The 20568-nt window shown below is 35.9% G+C and overlaps 1 protein-coding gene across 1 annotated transcript in view; it reads right to left on the bottom strand.

Moving 5' to 3' along the window:
• The window catches only part of PIGX (phosphatidylinositol glycan anchor biosynthesis class X), a 32702-nt gene that overhangs the window by 9996 nt on the left and 2138 nt on the right, over positions 1-20568 (bottom strand). Inside the window, exons 3-4 of the mRNA XM_045851913.1 lie at positions 17915-17978; positions 11138-11279 (exon numbers count right to left, since the gene is read on the bottom strand). Of these exons, the coding sequence (XP_045707869.1) occupies positions 11138-11279; positions 17915-17978 (206 nt within the window). The remainder of the gene's footprint in view (positions 1-11137; positions 11280-17914; positions 17979-20568) is intronic.

Here is a 20568-nt window from a genome sequence, read left to right as displayed (position 1 = left end):
TTTTTTTATGGCTGAGTAGTATTCCATTGTAGAAATGTCCCATAGTTTTATCCACTCATCTACTGATGGACCCTTGGGCTGCTTCCATATCTTGGTGATTGTAAACAACACTGGAGTGAACATGGGGGTGCTTATGTTTTTTCAAATTAGTGTTTTGGGTTCCTTCAGATATATTCCCAGAAGTCAGATCACTGGGTCAAAAGGCAGATTCATTTTTTTTAAGATTTGATTTATTTATTTCTAGGGAGGGAAAAGAGAGAGAGAGAGAGAGAGAGAGAGAGAGAGAGAGAGAGAGAGAGAGAGAGAGAGAGAGAGAGAGAGAAACATCAATGTGCGGTTGTTGGGGGTTATGGCCTGCAACCCAGGAATGTACCCTGGCTGGGAATGGAACCTGGGACACTTCGGTTCCCAGCACGCGCTCAATCCACTGAGCTACGCCAGCCAGGGCAGGCAGATTCATTTTTAATTTTTTTAGTTATATTCATACCTCTTTCCACAGTGGCTGCACCAATCTACATCCCAAACAACAATGCAAAAGGGTTCCCCTTTCTCCATGCACTTGTTATTTGTTGCTTTACTGATAACCATTCTGACAGGTGTGAGATGGCATCTCATTGTAGTTTTTATGTGCATTTCTCATGATTACTGATGTTGAGCATCTTTTCATGTCTGTTGGCCATCTGTGTGTCCTCTTTGGAGAAGTATCTGTTCGGGTTCTTTGCTCATTATTTAATTGGGCTGTTTTGGGGGTGTTGAGTTTTGAAAGTACTTTGTAAATTTTGGACATTAACCCCTTATCAGATGTATCAGCAAATATGTTCTTCCATTTTGTGGGATGTATTTTTATTTTGTTGATGATTTCCTTTGCTCTGCAAAAACTTTTTAGTTTGATGTGGTCCCATTTGTTTATTTTTTTCTTTTGCTTCCCTTGCCTTGGAGGTATATCCAATAAAAATTGTTATGAGCAATGTCTAAGATTTTGCTGCCTATGTTTTCTTGTATGATTTTTTGGTTTCAGGTCTAACAGTTAAGTCTTTGATCCATTTTAAATTTATTCTTGTGTGTGGTGTAAGGTGGTCTAACTTCCTTTTTGTGCATGTATCTGTCCAATTTTTCCAACACCACATATCGAATAAACTATCGATAGCCCAGTGAATGTGCTTGCTTCCTCTGTTGACTATCAATTGACTATAAAAGCACGGGTTTGTTAAGAATTGCCCTGCCTGGTATTAGAAGCTGTAACCCCCGCCAAGGCTACGGCTGAGGGAACGACCTTGGAACCGTAAGCCAGCAAGGAGACAAAAGCTTATCTCCCTGGCAGGAGCACTGCTTCTGCTGCTTCATTCATAACTGAACCCCAATGCTTGGTCGGTTAGCCCATGATGGGTAAGATTCCCCAAGGAGGGAACAACCTAAGGCAGGCACGATCACGTGGGAGGCCCCCAAGAAAGGACTTCAGGGGCTACAGCAAAACGGGGTGATGGACCCTCGCTCCTCAGCTTTGATATATAGCCTGAGTCCTCATCAGCTGAGGACTAAATCTCCTTATCTCTTGGTTGCCTTAGTTCCCTTGCTCCACCTAAGCCTGAAACAATGACAGGGTGGTGCAGCTCTGTGCTGAAAAGGGCGGTTCCCCGGGTGATCAGGCCTAAGAAAGAAAAGGTAAGATCCTGTGAAACCTGCTTTGTTTAGAATGCTATCAGTTGAATGATAAGGGTCTAAGGAAGAAGTAAGTTTGTTCTTTAAAGTTTTACAGCTCTTTGATCCTGACTCAAAATAGGCCCTCAGACTTCCTTGCTATCTATTGTTTGATCCTTACTTCCCAGCAATGTTTAATGAGCTTTTACCTGAATCCCTATGCAAACGAAACCAATAAAAAGCCTCTCCGGAGAGGGAACAGCAAGCTCTCCCCACCAGAGAGAGGGTGGCCAAGGCGGTCCCCACGTGAGGAGTGGCGGAGTGGCCCTTCTGTTCCTATTCCCCCACAGGACCTGGTTGTCTCTGTGTATGTTTTTAGCATGTTTTGACAAGTATCCACAGCCAAGATGGATACTGCTGGCTGGTATCCTCCACATGGGTTTATTTCTGGGCTCTCTATTCTGTTCCATTGATCTATGTGTCTATTTTTATGCCATGACTATGCTGCTTTGATTACTATGGTCTTATAGTATAGTTTGATATTAGGTAGTGTGATTCCTCCAAATTTGTTCTTTCTTAGGATCAGTATTACTATGTGGGGCCTTTTGTGGCTCCATATAAATTTTTGAAATATTTGTTCTAGTTCTGTGAAAGACACAATTGGAATCTTGATAGGAATTGCGCTGAATCTATAGATTGCTTTGGATAGTATGGACATTTTAATGATGTTAATTCTTTCTATCCATGAACACAGTATGTGCTTCCACTTATTTGCATCTTAAAATTTCTTTAGTGCCTTCTAATTTTCTGAGTACAGGTCTTTTGCATCCTTGGTTTATTCCTAGGTGTTTTACTCTTTTTGAAGCAAGTATGAATGGGATTGTTTTCTTAAGTTCTTTTCTGTTAGTCTGTTATTGGCATATAAAAATGTAACTGATTTTTGGATATTAACTTTGTATCCTGCTACTTTGCTGGATTCATTGATCAATTCTAGTAGTTTCTTGGTGCAATCTTTGAGGTTCTCTGTACAATATGATGTTGTCTGCAAATAAAGACAGTTTTACTTCTTCCTTTCCAAATTGAAAGCTTTTTATTTCTTCTCGTCTGACTGCTATGGCTAGAACTTCCAGTACTATGTGAATAAGAGAGGTGAATAGAGGACATCCCTGTCTTGTTCCCAATCTTAAGGGGGAACGCTTGGGTAGTTTTTGCCCACTGAGTATGATGCTGGTAGTGAGTTTCTCTTATATGCCTTTATTATGTCTAGGTATGTTCCCTTCAATCCCACTTTGCTGTGAGTTTTTATTGTAAATGGGTGCTGGGTTTTATCAAAAGGTTTTTCTGCATCTATTGATATGGTCATGTGGTTTTTATTCTTTTGTTTATGTGGTGAATCACAATTACTGATTTGTGAATGTTATACCAACCTTCTATTTCCAGAATAAATTCCACTTAATCATGCTGTATGATCTTTTTGATGTATTCCTGTATTCAGTTGTTTGCTAATATTTTATTGATGATATTAGAATCTATGTTCATCAGGGGTACTGGACTATAATTTTCTTCCTTTGTGTTGTCTTTATCTGGTTTTGGAATTAGGATAATGCTGGCCTCGTAAAATGAGTTTAGGAGTCTTCCCTCTTCTGAATTTTTAAAAATAGTTTGAGAAGGAGAGGTGTTAGTTCTTCTTGGAATGTTTGGTAAAATTCACATGGTGGGAGTTTTTGTGCTTCAGTTTCAAAAGGTGTAATCTGTCTATTTGCTGTAATTTGTCTATCTGTCTTCCTGATTTGTTTTGGAAGATTATGTGTTTCTAGGAATTTATCCATTTCTTCCAGGTTGTCCAGTTTGTTGGCACATAGTTGTTCATAACATTTTCTTACAATCTTTTGTATTTCTATGGTGTCAGTTGTTATTTCTCCTCCTTCATTTCTGATTCTATTTGGGTCCTTCTCTTTTTTTCTTGATGAGCTTGGTTAAAGGTTTGTCAACTTATCTTTTCATGATATTTTGTATAATTTTTTTAGACTTTAGTTCATTTACTTCTGCTCTGATCTTTATTATTTCCTTCCTTCTACTCACTCTGGGCTTTGTTGTTCTTTTGCAAGTTTTTTTAAGAATGAAGTTAGATTGTTTATTGGAGGTTTCTCTTGTTTTTTGAGATAGGCTTGTAATGCTATAAATTTTTCTCTTAGGATTGCTTTCCCAGTGCCCCATATATTTTGGGTTGTAGTGTCCTCAATTTCATTTGTTTCAAGGTATCTTTGGAGTTCTTCCTTGATTTCGTTGTTGGGCCACTAACATGTTATTTAATTTCCACATCTTTGTGTTTTTTTTCAGTGTTCTTGTGTTTGAATTTAGTTTCATAGCATTGTGGTCAAAGATGCTTGATGTGATTTCAATCTTTTTAAATTTATTGAGACTTGTTTTGTGTCCTAACATGTGGTCTCTCCTAAAAAACAGTCCATGTGCACTTGAAAAGTATGTATATTCTACTGCTTTGGGGTGAAATATTCTGAAGATATTGATTAAATCCATTAGATCTAATGTGTCATTTAAGGCCACTCTCTCTCTGTTGATTTTCTGACTGGAAGATCTATCCACTGAAGTCAATAGGGTGTTAAAATCCCCAACTATGACTGTATTTCTGTCGATCTCCTCCTTTATGTCCATCAAGATTTGCTTCACATATTTAGGTGCTCCTATTTTGGATGCATAAATGTTTACTAGGGTTATATCCTCTTGTTGGAGTGTTCCTTTTATCATGATGTAGTATCCTTCTTTCTCTCTTACTGTAGCCTTGATTTTAAAGTCTATTTTGTTGGATATAAGTACTGCTACCACAGCTTTTTAAAATTTTCCATTCACATATCTTTTTCCATCCCTTTACTTTTATTTTGTGTGAATCTTTTGATCTGAGATGGGTCTTTTGGAGGCAGCATGTATATGGGTCTTGTTTTCTTACCCATTCAGCTACCCTCTGTCTTTTGGCTGGAGCATTTAGGCCATTCACATTTCAGGTGATTAGTGATATATACATATTTAGTGCCATTTTATTGTTAGACTGTTTTCCTCTTTTGTTGTTGTTGTTGTTTCTCTTCTCCTCCTCCTCCTCCTCAAAGAAAGCCCTTTAACATTTGTTGCAGTATTGGTTTGGTGTTAACCAACTCCTTTAGTTTTTTTCTTGCCTGGGAAAACCCTTTATATCTCCTTCAATTTTAAATATAGCCTTGCTGGGTAAAGTGGCCTTGGTTGTAGGTCCTTGCTTTTTATCATCTTGAATATTTTACGCCACTTCCTTCTGGCCTGAAATATTTCTGTTCAGAAATCAGATGAAAGCTAATCGGTGTTCCCTTGTATGTAACTACCTGCTTTTCTCTTGTGGCTTTTAGGATTCTCTCCTTGTCTTTAAGCCTTGTCATTTTAATCATGATGTGTCTCAGTGTAGGCCTCTTTGGGTTCAACTTGTTCAGGACTCTCTGGGCTTCCTGGACTTGTGTGACTCTTTCCTTCACCAGATTATGGAAGAGTTCAGTCATTATTTCTTCAAATAGATTCCCGATCCCTTGCTTGCTCTCTTCTCCTTCTGATATTCCCGTGATGCAGATGTTGTTACAATTCATATTGTCCAAAATGTTTCTTAAGCTCTCATTTTTTAAAATTCTATTTCCTTTTTGCTGTTCTGCCTGTGTGTTTTTTCCTACCTTGTTTCCCAAAATATTGATTTGATCTTCTGCTTCATCTAACCTACTGTTTATTCTCTCCAGTGTATTATTTATTTCAGATATTGCATACTTTATTACTTATTGGTCCTTTTTAATGGTTTTTATGTCTCTTTTCATGTTGTTGAGTATCCTTATAATCATTACTATAAACTATCTGATCAATTGCTTGTCTCCATTTCACCTAATTCTTCTGGAGAATTCTCTCATTCTTTCATTTGGGGTCTGTTTGTCTTCCCATTTTGGCTGCTTCTTTGTATTTTCTGACTTAGCTGCTAAACTAGTCAGTCATCAAACAGATCAGTTGTTGATCTAATCAGGCTGTGATCAGCAGCCTGGCTTAAGCACCACACAGCAGGGTAGAGTAATTCCTGTGAGCAGCAGTTGCTTTCCCTCAGGCTGATGCCACTTAGAGAGGAGTGCTCTGCCCGAGAAAGATGGCTTCTGTAGTATAGGGTATGACACAGCACATGGATCCTGGTAGCTATTTCTTCAGTTCTCTCCCCAGAGCCACCAGTCCCAGATTCTCCTCAAGCATTTCTAGTCCACTCTGCCTTCCCTCTGCCAAAGCCCAGGGTAAATGGCTACAAAAGAAATTTTTGGCATTGGCCCTTTAACAGGCTCTCTGCATCTCCAGCTGTCTCTCCCTGGCAGACAGAAATCCTGTTGCTTTTCACAGCTGGATGTTACCTGGGTTCCTTTCCAGCTGTGGTGCTGTAGACTGGGGAGCCCAGCTTGGGGTTTAGACTTCATACTTCTCAGGGGAAATCCCTGTGTGCTGAAATATTCCTCTGGAACTTTAGCTGCTATCCGTGGGAGCCCAGCTAGCCCTCTCATGCCTACTCCGCACTGCCTACCTGTCTTGTGGTGAAGTGATTTCTTCTGCCTGTCCTTGGTTATAAGGCTTCTCTCTACCTAGTGTTCAGTTGATGATTTCTCTACAATTTATTGTAATTCCAGGTTGGTCCTGGGAGGTGGTTAGTGTAGCTTCCACTTACTCCTCCGCCACCTCAGATCTGGATTTCTTCTTTTAATTTCTTGAGTGCAGATTTTATATGAATTGATGAATGAACCAAGGTAAGCAAAACTTTAATAATTGCAATGTCTTCACTGTCAATGTTAAAGTTGTGTATTTCTTCTATAATCATGAATTCTGTCTTGATGTTCAAATGCAGACCTGCTTTAGCTCATTATATAAATGGACAAAGTTATCAGAGTGGATAAACAACATAGTTAGGAAGTAGAGGAGCCAAAATTCGAAACCAGGTCAAATTGATTCCCCTATTCTATTAGGTTAAACAATATAAAATAATGTTTGACTAGTTGAAAATTATGCATAGTAAAAACTGACATAAAATATATTCCTGACTGTGCTGTTTAGAATTTATGGCGGCGCTATGACTTCAATTTCTCTAATTATTTATTTGTTTGGTTTAATATTTTTATTGTTTTTTTTCCACAGGAATAAAAACATGGTAACTCTCCCAAAATTGAGAATTTTTTAAAATATGAATTGAAGCTAAGATATATGAAAAATGAGGCAGGCAGAAATGGCAATTTGGTCTTTAGAGAGGGCTCTGTTGCTCAAGGATTATTTGGTGATGGTCAAAAAAATTTTATTCCTGGTACCTTAATCTCAAAAATTATCCTTATAAGGGGTTTCTTTTCAGGTGATGAAAATGTTCTAGAATTAGATAATGGTGACAGATGCACAACTTTATGAATATACAAAAAACTACTAAATTGTACACTTCAAAAGTGTGAGCTTTATGTTGCATGACTTATGTCTTGATTTTTAAAATAAGGATAATTTTTTTAAATGAACTTTAAAAGAGACCCAAATCCATTTTAAACCAAGATCAATTAAGAACGAGCAGAAGTTAATCCACAGACAATAATTTGAGGTCTTGGAACCAACTTAGGCGTTTCAGGTATGAGTTTTTTTGAAACCTAGTTTAAACAGGGAGAGAGAAAAAAATTATACAAGTTGGTACATCAATTGACAAGTGATTAAAATTTCAGACAGTGGAGGTATGGATATCACTTTAAATTTAAAACAACGGAAAACCATTTTTAGAAATCATAGCCTGACAATCAAAAGTGATTTGGGCAATGACTGGATGCTGGAAAACCTCCCAAACATGTGAGAAACCATTAATGCAATCCCCAAAAGTACAGTGACTATATGCTGATATACAAAAATTATAATTCATTATTTCATTTTTCACTCCAGATAAGACAACAGAATAGCATGTTACCAAGAAATTGAAATTATGCATTAAAAATTAATCCTAAAGCACATGCATTGGTTAACACACATGGACCTATACATTTTCATGACGACACTCAACAACATGTGTCACAAACTGACCACAGCAAAGTTAAATGAATTAAGCTACAAAATTGTCAGTAATGTGCTATATTCACATTTGCAAAATCTTTCTCTCATGGACTAGAGCTCTAAAAAAGAATCCTCAATTAAAACATAGTAACTGGTGCCTTTGAACAACTTAAACATATAATCTAAAAATGTAAAACTTTATAAAAATGAAATATATAATATTTTTCTGACACTGGGATGTTAATCCTTGGATGTTAATTTCAAGTGGGAGAGTATCTGGTACCTGTTCTCCAAGTTGGACATGGCAGAAATCCTACTACTACATAGTTTGATTGAGTAAAATTTATGATTTCAAAAACACAACATTTTCATTTTGACCATAAAATGGTAATTTCATGTTTCAATATAATATAATGCTGTTTTCAAAGAATGTGAGAGGTTTTGATTAAATATATCTAATAGATCTACCTAATAATGGAATTATTACCTAATAATGTTAGCTGCTCACAAACCATCACAAGCTGTTTTTTAAAAAATATTTTTTTTCTTTATTTTTAGAGAGAAGGGACGGGAGGGAGGAAGAGAAGGAGAGAAACATCAATGTGTGGTTGCCTCCCATGCATTTCCCCATTGAGAACCTGGCCTGCAACCCAGGCATGTGCCCTGACTGGGAATCGAACCCGTGACCCTTTGGTTTATAGGCTGGCACTCAGTCCACTAAGCTACACCAGCCAGGGCTCAAGCTCTTTAGAAAATATTTTGTTGTCACATCACCCATTTGATATAGACTCACTGTTCTATTTGCTGCAGCCAAAAATTTCATGTCATGGAACAGAGTCAAGATCTCAAGCTAAATATATAAGCATCAATCTATATATAAATTCTCTTCTTTCCATTTGAATTCATCACATAATATCACTTCTCATGACAAATTTTCTGTACACAAAGAATTGAGCCACAGTCTCAAGTCACTGAGGCAGAAGGAAATAGCATCTAATAGAGCAAGAAATCAATTTCCAATGATTTATATGTCATAAATGAGACATCTATTTTTCTAAAAATTACCAAAAGAAAAAGCAAATTCACCTAAATGCCTTATAATTTAGGATTTGAAGATTGGGTAACAAAAAAATATTCAAGAAAAGAGAGTTATCAATCAATCTATAGTGGCACCCTTTACTCCCTTCATTATCTTTGTTATCCAGTCAACCAACACACATCCCAATCTATCCCAACCAAAGGTGTGGGCATGTGACTTCACTCTGGGTACTTCTATGCAAAAAAATTCCATTTTCTTAAAATATAGAAGACAATTTTATTAAGTAGATTTAAATATAATTCTAACACATATTACTACAAGCCGAAAACTGCATTTAAATTCAAAGCCTATTATTTGAAGTTTCAAAAACCTCATTCAGAATTAATGATTCAGAGAAGAAACAAATGAAAAAAAAAAAGCAACAAGGTCTTTCCACATGTGTATATGTATCTAAACTGGTATATATGTGAACATGGGTGTCAAAACTGCTATATATACACAAAACAGAGCACAGGAGAAACCTGATGAGTGGGAATTAAGAGAGATGGAAGCTTATCATTGTGTACCTTTTTATACGTTCTGAATTTTGAGGTATGAGAATGCAATTACCTATTCAAAAAGAAATTTAAATAAAGAAAGATAGAAAGAAAGCAAGCAGGTGGAGAAACTGGCCTCAACAGAATTAGAAGTAAATTGCCGTCATGAATGAGTCCAAGTGCATCCATATTTTGTCTTTTTAAAATTCACATTTAGATTATAATCTTATGAACTAAGACAGTATCTCCCAAAATTTCTTAATAGGAATCACCTGAGCCATTAAAAGCAGATTTTGGGGTATAATCTAGACCAACTGAATTAAGATTCCCCAGAAGACAATAAACTGTAGGAAAAGTACCCCCAGGTGATTCTTATTAGAGAAACCCCTTAACTAAGGAGTAAGGTTTGTTTCTGGAAAGAGCAACAACTTTGCAATTAGACAAACCTAGATTAATTTCTTGGCTCTTCTTTCATTTACCTATGTAATCCTGGATAAGCTTGATCTTTTTATGCTTCGCTATCCTTATGTATAAAATGGAGACAATATTTCCAGGGTTGTTATAAAGATTAATCTACGTAAAGGATGTGGGACATAATTTTTCTTAAATGCTTAATTTTACCTTTCTTAAAAAAAGATATCTGGCATACAGAAATCCAATAAATACTAACTTTCTTTCCTCTCATACTCAAATCATACAGATGTTGGGGTATGTGTCTCTAATTCAATAAAGTTGCTCCCTGGCTAGAGTGGCTCAGTGTCTCCCAAAATTTCTTAATAGGAATCACCTGAGTCATTAAAAGTAGATTTTGAGGTCTAATCTAGACCTACTGAATTAAGATTCAGTGAACCAAAGGGTTGCTGGTTCCATTCCCAGTCAGGACACATGTCTGGGTTGCAGGCCAGGTCCCCATTTGGGGGCACGCGAGAAGCAGCCACACATTGACGTTTTTCTCCCTCCCTGTTCCTCTATCTAAAAATAAATAAATAAAATCTAAAAAAAAAGAAATCCAATAAGTATTAATTTCCTTTCCTCTCATACTCAAATTATATAGATGCTAGAGTTATGTCTCTCTAATTTAACAAAGTTATTGCCCTGGCTGGTGTGGCTCAGTGGATTGAGTGCTGGCCTGAGAACCAAAGGGTTGCTGGTTAGATTCCCAGTCAGGGCACATGCCCTGGGTTGCAGACCAGGTACTCAGTCAGGGATGCTCCAGAGGCAACCACACATTGATGTTTCCCTCTCTTTCTCCCTCCCTTCCCCCATCTCTAAAAATGAATAAAATCTTTAAAAAATCTTTAAAAAATCTAAAAAAAAATAATAATTTAACAAAGTTGCTGTTGAAACAGGATTAATTACTTGTTAATCTTCTTAGATACATATATAATTTTTCTAGTCACTAAACTAAGAACCAACTTGCCAAAAAGCATTTACTAGTTCAATTTAGGTTTACTACTGACAAGTACAAGTATCACTCACTTGTTAAAGAAACTCCTATCCCAGAGGGGAGGGGGGAGAGAACAGTGGGGAGAAGGGTTTTTAGGAACTACTATAAAGGACACATGGACAAAACCAAGGGGGAGGGTGGAAGCAAGGGAGGGAGGTGGGATTGGCTGGAGTGGGAGGAAAATGCAGACAACTGTAATTGAACAACGGTAAAGTAATTAAAAATATATATATAAAAGAAACTCCTATCCAAATGAAAAGATGTTACTTTTTACACTTTTACAAAATGAATAAAAAATACTACAGTTTAGTTTTCTTGCATACTAGTTTGCCTTAATCTAAAGTATAGCTTCCTTTAAAAAAAACTCTAAAAAAAAATCTTCTAATAGTTGTAAAAATCCTCTAATAGTTGTACCTCTGTTATGTTCCTCTCTCGTAATGAAGCCAACTCATATGGATCCACAAAAAGTCCTGTTGGGATGTACTGTTTAATTAAGAGTCGGCAGGTCTGTAAGTCCTCGATGCTTTCTCCAAATTTCACTTTTATTAAAAGGTCTCTGTAAGACAAATATGTTTAAAGTAAATCTCTTCATTCAATTGTTAATGAGATAGCATAATACTACATTCAAATGAGTAGAAACACTATATTTCAAAGATTATAAAGTCAAATGAAATATTTAATATAATGTCAGAACCACCCATTAGATCAGAGATGTCAAACTCATTTTCACCAGGGGCCACATCAGCCTAGCAGTTGCTTTCAAAGGGCAGAATGTAATTTTAGAACTGTGTAAATGTAACTACTCCTAAACTAAGGGCAAGGAGTTCGGCGCTACCGCCAGGTAGAAACAAGGTGCTGGGCCAGGTAAAACAAGGTGGAGGGCTGGATTCGGCCAGTGGGCTTTATGTTTGCCACCTGTGTATTAGATCTTTCATATATTTATGTCATAAGCCACAGTATTATATTAGTGCAACAATTTTCAACCAGTGTGCCACAAGAGGGACACTGCTGTGCTGAAAGAATTTTTAAAACATGCAATACCTGACATTTTTTTAGTCAAGGACACTGACCTCTTTTCCCTTAGTGTCAAATAAAAAAACAGCCAACACAACAATAGCCATCCAATGTGAATAAATAAAAATTATACCTATTTTTTGGTGTGCTACAGAATTTTGGTAATTAGTTTATATGTGCCATGAAATGAAAAAGGTTGAAAATCACTGTATTAGTGTGAAATCAGACAAAAGTCAATAGAAAGAGACAGAGTCCAAAAATGGTCAAACACATATTATCTTCCTTTAGAAAAAATTTTTTTTACTTATTTATTTTTAGAGGGAAAGGAAGGGAAAGAGAAAGAGGGGGAGAGAAACATCAATGTGAGGGAGAAACACTGATTGGTTGCCTCTCAAATGTGCCCTGACCAGGGACTGAACCTGCAACCAAAGCATGTGCCCTGACTGGGAATCAAACTGGTGACCTTTTGCTTCATGGGATGATGCCCAACCAACTAAGCCATTCTAGTCAGGGCTAGACACACACATTTTCAATAACAGTGCCAATATAATTTGACGGGGAAAAGATAGTCTTTTCAAAAAACAACACTGAGTGGGGAGGGTTGGGAGGGTGGGCTGGATTGGGAGTAAAAGGAGAAAACTGTACTTGAACAATGATTAAAATAAAATTAAACAAACAAAAAAACCCAACATTGAAACAACTGGATATCTATATAGCAAAAAATAAACCTTGACCTACACCTCATACTATATACAAAAATTAATTTGAAATAAACTATAAACCTAAACATATAATTGTCCTAATTTTCTGTCTGGAGGCACATTTGGACCAAATGCAGGAAATGAGATCCAAAGCACACCATGACAATTTTGCTTAAGTGAGAAAATAGATGTAAAAGTTAGGGAAAGCTGAAATGGCTGGAAGTCATAACACTAAGATCCAGAGAGGAGGAAACTATGTAGGAAGAGCTTAGAAATATGAACTGGGGAGTCCCCTTGAGTTTTTGTGGAATATTAAAATATGCATGAGTAAGGTGTGACTCAACAAGATGGGCAAAGGATGATCAGGGAACTGAAAGATGAGAAATTCTAAAATTTCACACAAGGTAGGGAGATATTTCCATTCCAACCAACCAAAGCAAAGAAATCCCAACGGGGATCCCAATCAAAGCTTTCACTTGAAATCCCAAAGGGTAAAGCCTTAGTAGCTAAATTAGCCTTGCAGTAATGAAGGGCCATTTGTAACTTTAGACCCATACAAAAAAAAATGGTTAAAAGGATCAAGTTTATAAATAAGTAACTTAAAACTGCTAACAGCCCTGGCTGGTGTGGCTCAGTTGGTTGGGCATCGTTCCACAAAGCAAAGGGCTGCTGCTGGTTCGATTCCTGGCTGGAGTACATGCCTGGGTTGTGGGTTCAGTTCCCAGTCAGGGTATGTATGAGAAGCAACTCATCTACAATTCTCTCTCACATCAATGTTTCTTCCCCTCTCTTTCTCCCTCCCTTCCCTTCTCTCTAAAAATAAATGAATAAAATCTTTAAAATAATACCTTAAGAAAAACTGCTAATGAAACTGCTAACTCCTTTAAAAGATAAAATCCACACACTGAAAAACATTTATATCTACAATATTCAGTATCTAATTAAAAGTTACTAAATATGCTAAGAAGCAAAGAAATGAGACCAATAATGAAGAAAAAAATCATTCAAAGAAAGAGAAGTAGAAGTAACAGTGATAAAATTAGCAGAGGACATTAAGTCATTATAAATATTCCTAACATGTTAACATGTCAGGGATTTAAAGAAAAACATGAACATTATAATGGAAAGTGAAGAAATATATATAGAACTAAATGCAACTTTGAGAGATGAAAAAGACAATTTCTGAAATAAAATCTATCCAGATATGATTAAAAGCAATTAGACACTGCAAAAGAAAAGATCAGTGTCTTGGAGGTACAATAACAGAAGCTATACAAACTGAAGCATTCTGAGCAAAGAAGAATGGGAGTGGGAGAAACCGTTTCAGAGATCTTTCAACAATCTCAAGTAGAGAATATCAAAAGAGGCAAAGAGAGAGAGAGACAGAAAAAAAGTACGTAACAGAAAGAAAATCTGAAAATGATATAATGGCTGAAAATTTTCTGATTTTCATGAAAACTCTAAGTTAATAAATCCAAAAAGCTCAACAAATACCAAGCAGAATAAACACACACAAAAAAATACCCCATACTAAGACATATTATCATCCAGTCACTGAAAAAAAATTTGTTTAAGCAATCAGAGAAAAAAGGAACATTATGTATAGAGTAACAAACATAAGAACACACCAGAGGACAATGGAAAAATGTATGTAAAGTACTAAAAGAAAAAAAGCTGTCAGTTTAGGATTATATATCCAGGAGGTAAATCCTTCAAAAATAAAGATTAAGACAAACACAAACTAACAGAATATGTCACTGCAATAAATAATAAAGGAAGTTCTTCAAGCAGAACAAGGAAATCAGATGGAAACTTGAATCTACAAGAAAGACAGAAGAGCAAATGGTAATGTGTGGGTGGACATAAAAACATTTTTCTCACTTTTAATTTCTTTAACATATGATTGATAGAGAAACTGGAACCCTTGTGCATTGTTGATGGCAATGTGAAATGGTGCAGCCACTACTGAAAACAATATGACAATTCCACAAAAAAATTAATATAAATGAAACTTGAGGACATTAAGCTATGTTCGATAATCCAATCACAAGTACTGTACAATTCCACCTATATGGGGTACCTAGAATAGTCAAATTCATAGAGATAGAAAATACAATGGTGGTAGCCAGAGGCTGGGAAAAGGGGGGAATAGAAAGTTGATGTTTAAGAGGTATAGAGTGTCAGTTTTGCAAGGTGAAGAGTTCTGTGGATGGATGGTGGTGATGGTAACACAATAGTGTAAATGTTCCTAATTCCACTGAAGTGTACAATTTTAAAAGTTTAAGATGGTATATTTTATATTATGGATATTTACCAGAATTAAAATAAATAATAATGTAATATGACTTTTCAAAACAAAAATAATAACAATATATGATGGGGTTTACAACATAAGTAAAATATAAAGTTAACAAATGTATGTCAACAATAGCATAAAGAAAAGGAGAAGGAAATGAACTATTCTGATGAAAGATTCATACACTATTCATGGTGTAAAATAATACTATTTGAAAGTAGACTGTGGTAAGTTAAAATTGTATACTGTAGACCCTAAAGCAACGAACTAAAAAAAAAAACAAATACAGTTAGTAAGCCAAAAATGGAGATAAAATGACATGCTTAAAAAATACTTAGTTCATCCAAAATAAGGCAAAAATAAAAGACCATATGGGCGGAATAGAAAATAAGTACCAGATGGATGAGTTTCAGTCAACCCAAACAAACCAATATTTACTAAAAGTAAATGGTCTGATCACTCCAATTAGAATGTAGAGATTGACAGACTGGATAAAATAGCAAAGTTTAATTCAATGTCCTATTGGAGATCCTAGCCAGGTAAAAAGGGGAATAAAAAGATATAAAAAGTATACAGATTGTCTTTATTCACAAACCCATGATCATCTATGTAGAACAGCCCAAGCAGTCTACAAAAAGGCCATAGGCATTGATAAGTGATTTCATAAGGAATCGGGGTTCCATAACACCATATGAAAATCAATTATAGTTCTATTATTGGCAACAAACAAGTAGAAATGAAAATTTTACTTCAAAAAATATGAAATATTTAGGGATACATTTAACAAAATATGTGTAAGACATAGACTCTGAAAGTTACAATATTGTTAAGATTAAACTGATAAAACCTAAGTAAATGAAGATGCCATATTCATGCATTAGAACACTCAATGTTCACAATCAGTTCTCTACAAACTGATCTAGAGTTTCAACAGAATCCCAAACAAAATTTCACAAGGCTTTTTTGATGAAATCTACAAGTTAATTCCAAAAGTTATATGGAAATGCTCCAGCATTTCTCTGATCTACCTATCTAGTAGCTCTATAAAGAAAATAAGTTTTTAATAAATCTGTGCTAATTCCCAGAGACCTCCACTTCTTCCTGTATATACAAACCATTCTTTTAATAATCTGGCCTGGAATTTTGCCCAGAACCTACATCAACTAACTCCCAGATTATCCAAAGATTACAAACATAAATTCAGCAATAATTTAAGCAAGTTCTCCCACTGAAATGAGATACAGTTCATCAGAGAGGGGAGACCCTACAGTCTTTTGTAGCCCTAAGGCCCTATTGTATACTTCCCTTACACATTCTGCACTTCAGTTTCCTACTACCAATGTTTGCTTGACCCTTTCCAAAGTGGAATTTTCCTTGATTAAGAAGCTAGAAATAAGAGGACCTATCAAATTTTACTTTCTTTAATTTGTTAATGTTTCCTCATCCACCCTAGCAGCAAGACTATACATGCTCTACACATAATTAAAAAGCCCCTTTTAAAGCAATGATTACTGGCATATTCTGAAGGTCTCAAATAATAGATTTCTAGTTTCTGAAGATATTCTTGTAGGTTCTGTCTCTCTTCATATTTGGTTTTATGTAGTGCTTTTTATCTGCAATATTTACAACTGAACAGCTACTTCTGCCCTCACAACAGCCTCTCCAGGCACTTATTTCTTCCTTATTAGAATTATTTATGAGTATACTGTCATCTTTATAATATTTATTATCTCCCAATCCTCTTGAGAATACATCCCAATGATTTTAAAGAGAGAAGCTATACACTTGGCACAATTACCTTGGCATTATATAAAATGTGCAAGGAACTCCGTCAAAAAACTCCTTTCAGAAGCAACTGCCCTCCCAAAGTCAGTTTTATTACTTTATAGTCATACCTCCTTTTTGACTGAAACTGTACTTCCCTGCTTGATCACTTGTCTCAGTATTAATAATAATACCTAACCTTTTCTAGGTATGTACTATGTAACAAGCACCATATTAAAGGGCTTTCCATATACTCTCTGATTTAGTTCTCACAACCCTAATGAGGAACTACTATCATTATTCAGTGTTACTGATAAGGTAGTAAAACTTAAGTAACTTGATTAATACCATGCAGATACTAAATAATAGAGCTAATTTTTGAGCCCAAATCTGAGTTAAAAAGAAAACAACAAAAAACAACCCCGCCCCCAAGTTCTTTCTATGATACCTCCTAGTCATTCACATGTAGGCCAACTTTGAAGAGGAGAGTAAGATATTTTAGTTTAAGGTGACTTATAAATGAAGCGATTTTAAAAATAAATATTATCAGGCCCTGGCTGGGTGGCTCAGTTGGTTGTTGCATCATCCCCTATACCAAAAGGCTGCAGGTTCAATCCCTGGTATAGGAGGCAACCAAGTGATGTTTCTCTCTCATGTCAATGTTTCTCTTTCTCTCCACACATCCCCATCTGCCCCCTGAATTCTTTCTCCCTAAAATCAATATAAACATATCCTTGGGTGAGAATTAATAAACAAATAAATAAATACATGCATCAGAATTTTTAAATCAAATACCTGAGAATCATTTCAAAGTAATCACCTTGAGAAGCTTTAAAGTTGGGAAATTTTCTTATGGAGCAGTTTCTACAACTTTTTATCAGTCTTTTAAATATCTTCAATACTGGTAAATACTAATTTTTGAGGATAATTTGTGTTTTAGAAACAGCTTGGTCATTTGGAACCAAGTCTTGAAAATCACAAATAGTGACTTAGGGTGGCATAATATCTTAGCACTACTTGTGAACATAGCTTTGGAGCATGGCAGTCCTAAATTGGAGCCAGATCTGGCTCTACCACCCTACCCACTACTACCAAATGATTTAAATTCTGAGCCCTAGTTACTTCATCTGAAAAATTAGAAAGGTATCATCCATCTCACAACCATTGCAAAGATTAAACAGGATATTGTATCTATTACTTCTAACTATATGGTAAATAATAAACATATTTTCTTTTCCACTGTTATTTTAATTATTATTTCAAACTGTAACCATATATAATAAATCTGTCACTTATAACTGGAAAAAAGCAAGTGATTTTCTTTCAGTTCATCCATTTTTCAACTACTGATTTTTTTGCTCTAAATTATATGAAACAGTACTTTGATGCAAGTATAAAAGTCAGTAGGCAATTTACCTGTGGAAACCATCTTTCAGAACTTCTTGTCGCAAAATAATTTCAGAGCAAGTAGGCCTTATGCCTATAAGAACCAAAAGAGTTTTTTGTTTAAATAAAACAAACACTCAAAGAAAGAATACTTAAATACTTAGAAAATAATTGTTTTAATAAGTCTTTACTTGAATGAAAAATATAACCAACCTCAAAATAAAACAAAAACTTTTAAAACTTAAACTGAACTACATATTAATCTACTTCTAGTATATATAGCATGGGGGTTAGGAACATTGACTTTGGAGTTATTACCTATCTTCAAATCCTAGTCTGTCATTTAATAGCTGTGTGACTTTGGGCAAGATAGTTCATTGCTCTGTGCTAGTTGTCATGAGAAAATATATGTAGGACTTAGAACAGGTCTAACCACATAGTGTTATATGTGAGTATTTGTTATTAATATTACTTTGTTCAGATGATCCCAGGACACCAAAAAGAACAGAATGGCTAAAAAAGAGCCAGCAAATCTCAGTTTTAATTCTAGCTCACTGAAACTGTGTTTTAGATTCATACTGGCAACTTCTGTATTCTACCATCTACACCTATAAAACTGAAAAGACAGCATATTATGCCTTTTGGAGATGTTGGGAGGGTTTGAAAAAAAACAAAAACAAAAACTGGAGTTTTTTCAAAGGGTTCCCCTATAAACTTAGAATAACCAGAAATCTCACTATACAGACTTCATGCAGATTTCAGACATTAAAACTATTACTTAATATCAGCATCATACAATTAAAAATTCAATTACTGGTTATCAGATCACCAGCTCTGCCAGGCATCTTGCTACATAATTTTATTCCATTTTCAAAAGCTGGCAGTGTACAGAAAGAACATTAAAACAAACACACTGAAAACCATATTGTATGCTATATTGCTAGGTCCATTAGATATATTCCTGAAAATACACATGTAAAAAAGTGACATGGAGATGAAAACATCTGAACTATACAAGGGAAGGAAGGGAAAAACTATGGAAAAATAACATTTCTTAAATAATATTTATATGACAGATACTCTACTTGGGGCTTTCACATGAGTTTTAACTTTCACAATCTAGCAAAATAGGCAGACAAAATTATTGCCATTTGTACAAAGGAGGCTTATAAACAGTTACTAACTGGCTCTGGGTCTTACAAATAAATGACTGATTGAACGCCAGATTTGCCTGACATTTAAAGCCTCAGATATTTCCACTTTCCTAGCTATTTAAAGAAAGCCTCATTTACTACAAACAAATAACTTAGGGTACCTCTTGTACAAATCCAGACGTTTCTTCATCATGTTTAATACTAAGGGGGGTGGGGTAGGGAATAAGAGTTTTTAGATACCAATATATTAAATTAGAAAAAATGTCAGATTAAAGGTTTAAATTGGAATATACACTGGAGAGTAGTAAATCACATTCATCTGGAGATGGTAGGAAGGCTAATTTATAAACAATATAACAAATACTAGACAATTTATGATTTTTAAGGCAAAAGTACCATTTTCAAAATGAATTTTTTGCATCTGAACTCACCTTATATATTTTTTCACTTAAGTATTACTTTATTTGGTTATTGTGGTCTGTTTATACTCCCTCTGGAAATTGACCCGTTTTAAATCATGAAATGCCAGTGTGGGAACAGTCTAGAAAGATATTACCAAGTCCAATGGTTTAAAAAAATTTTTTGGCCTCAAAATCTTGTCTTCAAATAAATTTTGAAGCATAACATGTAAACATACAAAAGCAAAACTGAATTGATTGACAGATACTAGTCGAATATGCTCATTTTCCAGATGGAGAAACTCACATGGGTTTTTGGACTTTCTTTTCCTTAGCAAAGTCGTAATTTATCTAATTATCACTGCAGGAATCTGTCTACCCCGCCACAATGAAAGCTCCAGGAGGGCTGGAACCACAACTAGTACAGCACTCCAGCCCACGTACTGGGGCCCAAAGAAATCAATCATTCGCTTGCTTAGACAGGAATGATAAAGAAACCCTAGCCCAAAAGTAGAGTGTAAGCAATGGAGTAGCTAGAGAACTTCCACGCATGACCGGTGGACATGGACAATGGGGTGGGGAGATTGCCTGAAGGAGTAAGGGGTGCTGGGTGGAGGGGGAAAGGGGGAAAAACTGGGACAGCAAAATCAATAAAATGTAATTTAAAAAATAAATAATAAACACCTGGGATGAGTGAAAAATTTTTTAAAAATGTTTGTAAGATAGTCTTCTTTCCACTCCCCCAGTCTCTGTATTCTGGATTGGGATTCTCACACCTCACAGGGCACAGAGGCCTCGCTGGCCCTTCCGTGATAAGAAGCTTCATGCATCCCAAGACGCTTCAAGGCTGTACTTCCTTCACAATATTTTAGTAACAGAGTGGCCAGTCCTGCCTCTGAACAACAGAGCCCGACTCTCCAGAGTCCACAGAGCTGTGCGGGGCGGGTGGAGTGACACAGAAGAGGAGATACGTGGATTTTGTTTTTAACCTCTTCCAGCTCACCACACAGTCCTAGGGTCGCGCGCCGGTTACAGCGACTAACCTTTGCAAACTACCTTTGCAAACCGCTTCAGGAAGAGGACTCTGGAGTCCGAGCTGCGGCCCACCCCCTTGGCCCTCAAATCCCGCCAC

This window comes from Phyllostomus hastatus, unplaced genomic scaffold (genome assembly GCF_019186645.2).
Source record: "Phyllostomus hastatus isolate PE091 unplaced genomic scaffold, TTU_PhHast_1.1 phas_contig_86, whole genome shotgun sequence".
Lineage (NCBI taxonomy): Eukaryota > Metazoa > Chordata > Mammalia > Chiroptera > Phyllostomidae > Phyllostomus > Phyllostomus hastatus.
This window is presented reverse-complemented; position numbering and strand designations above follow the sequence as displayed.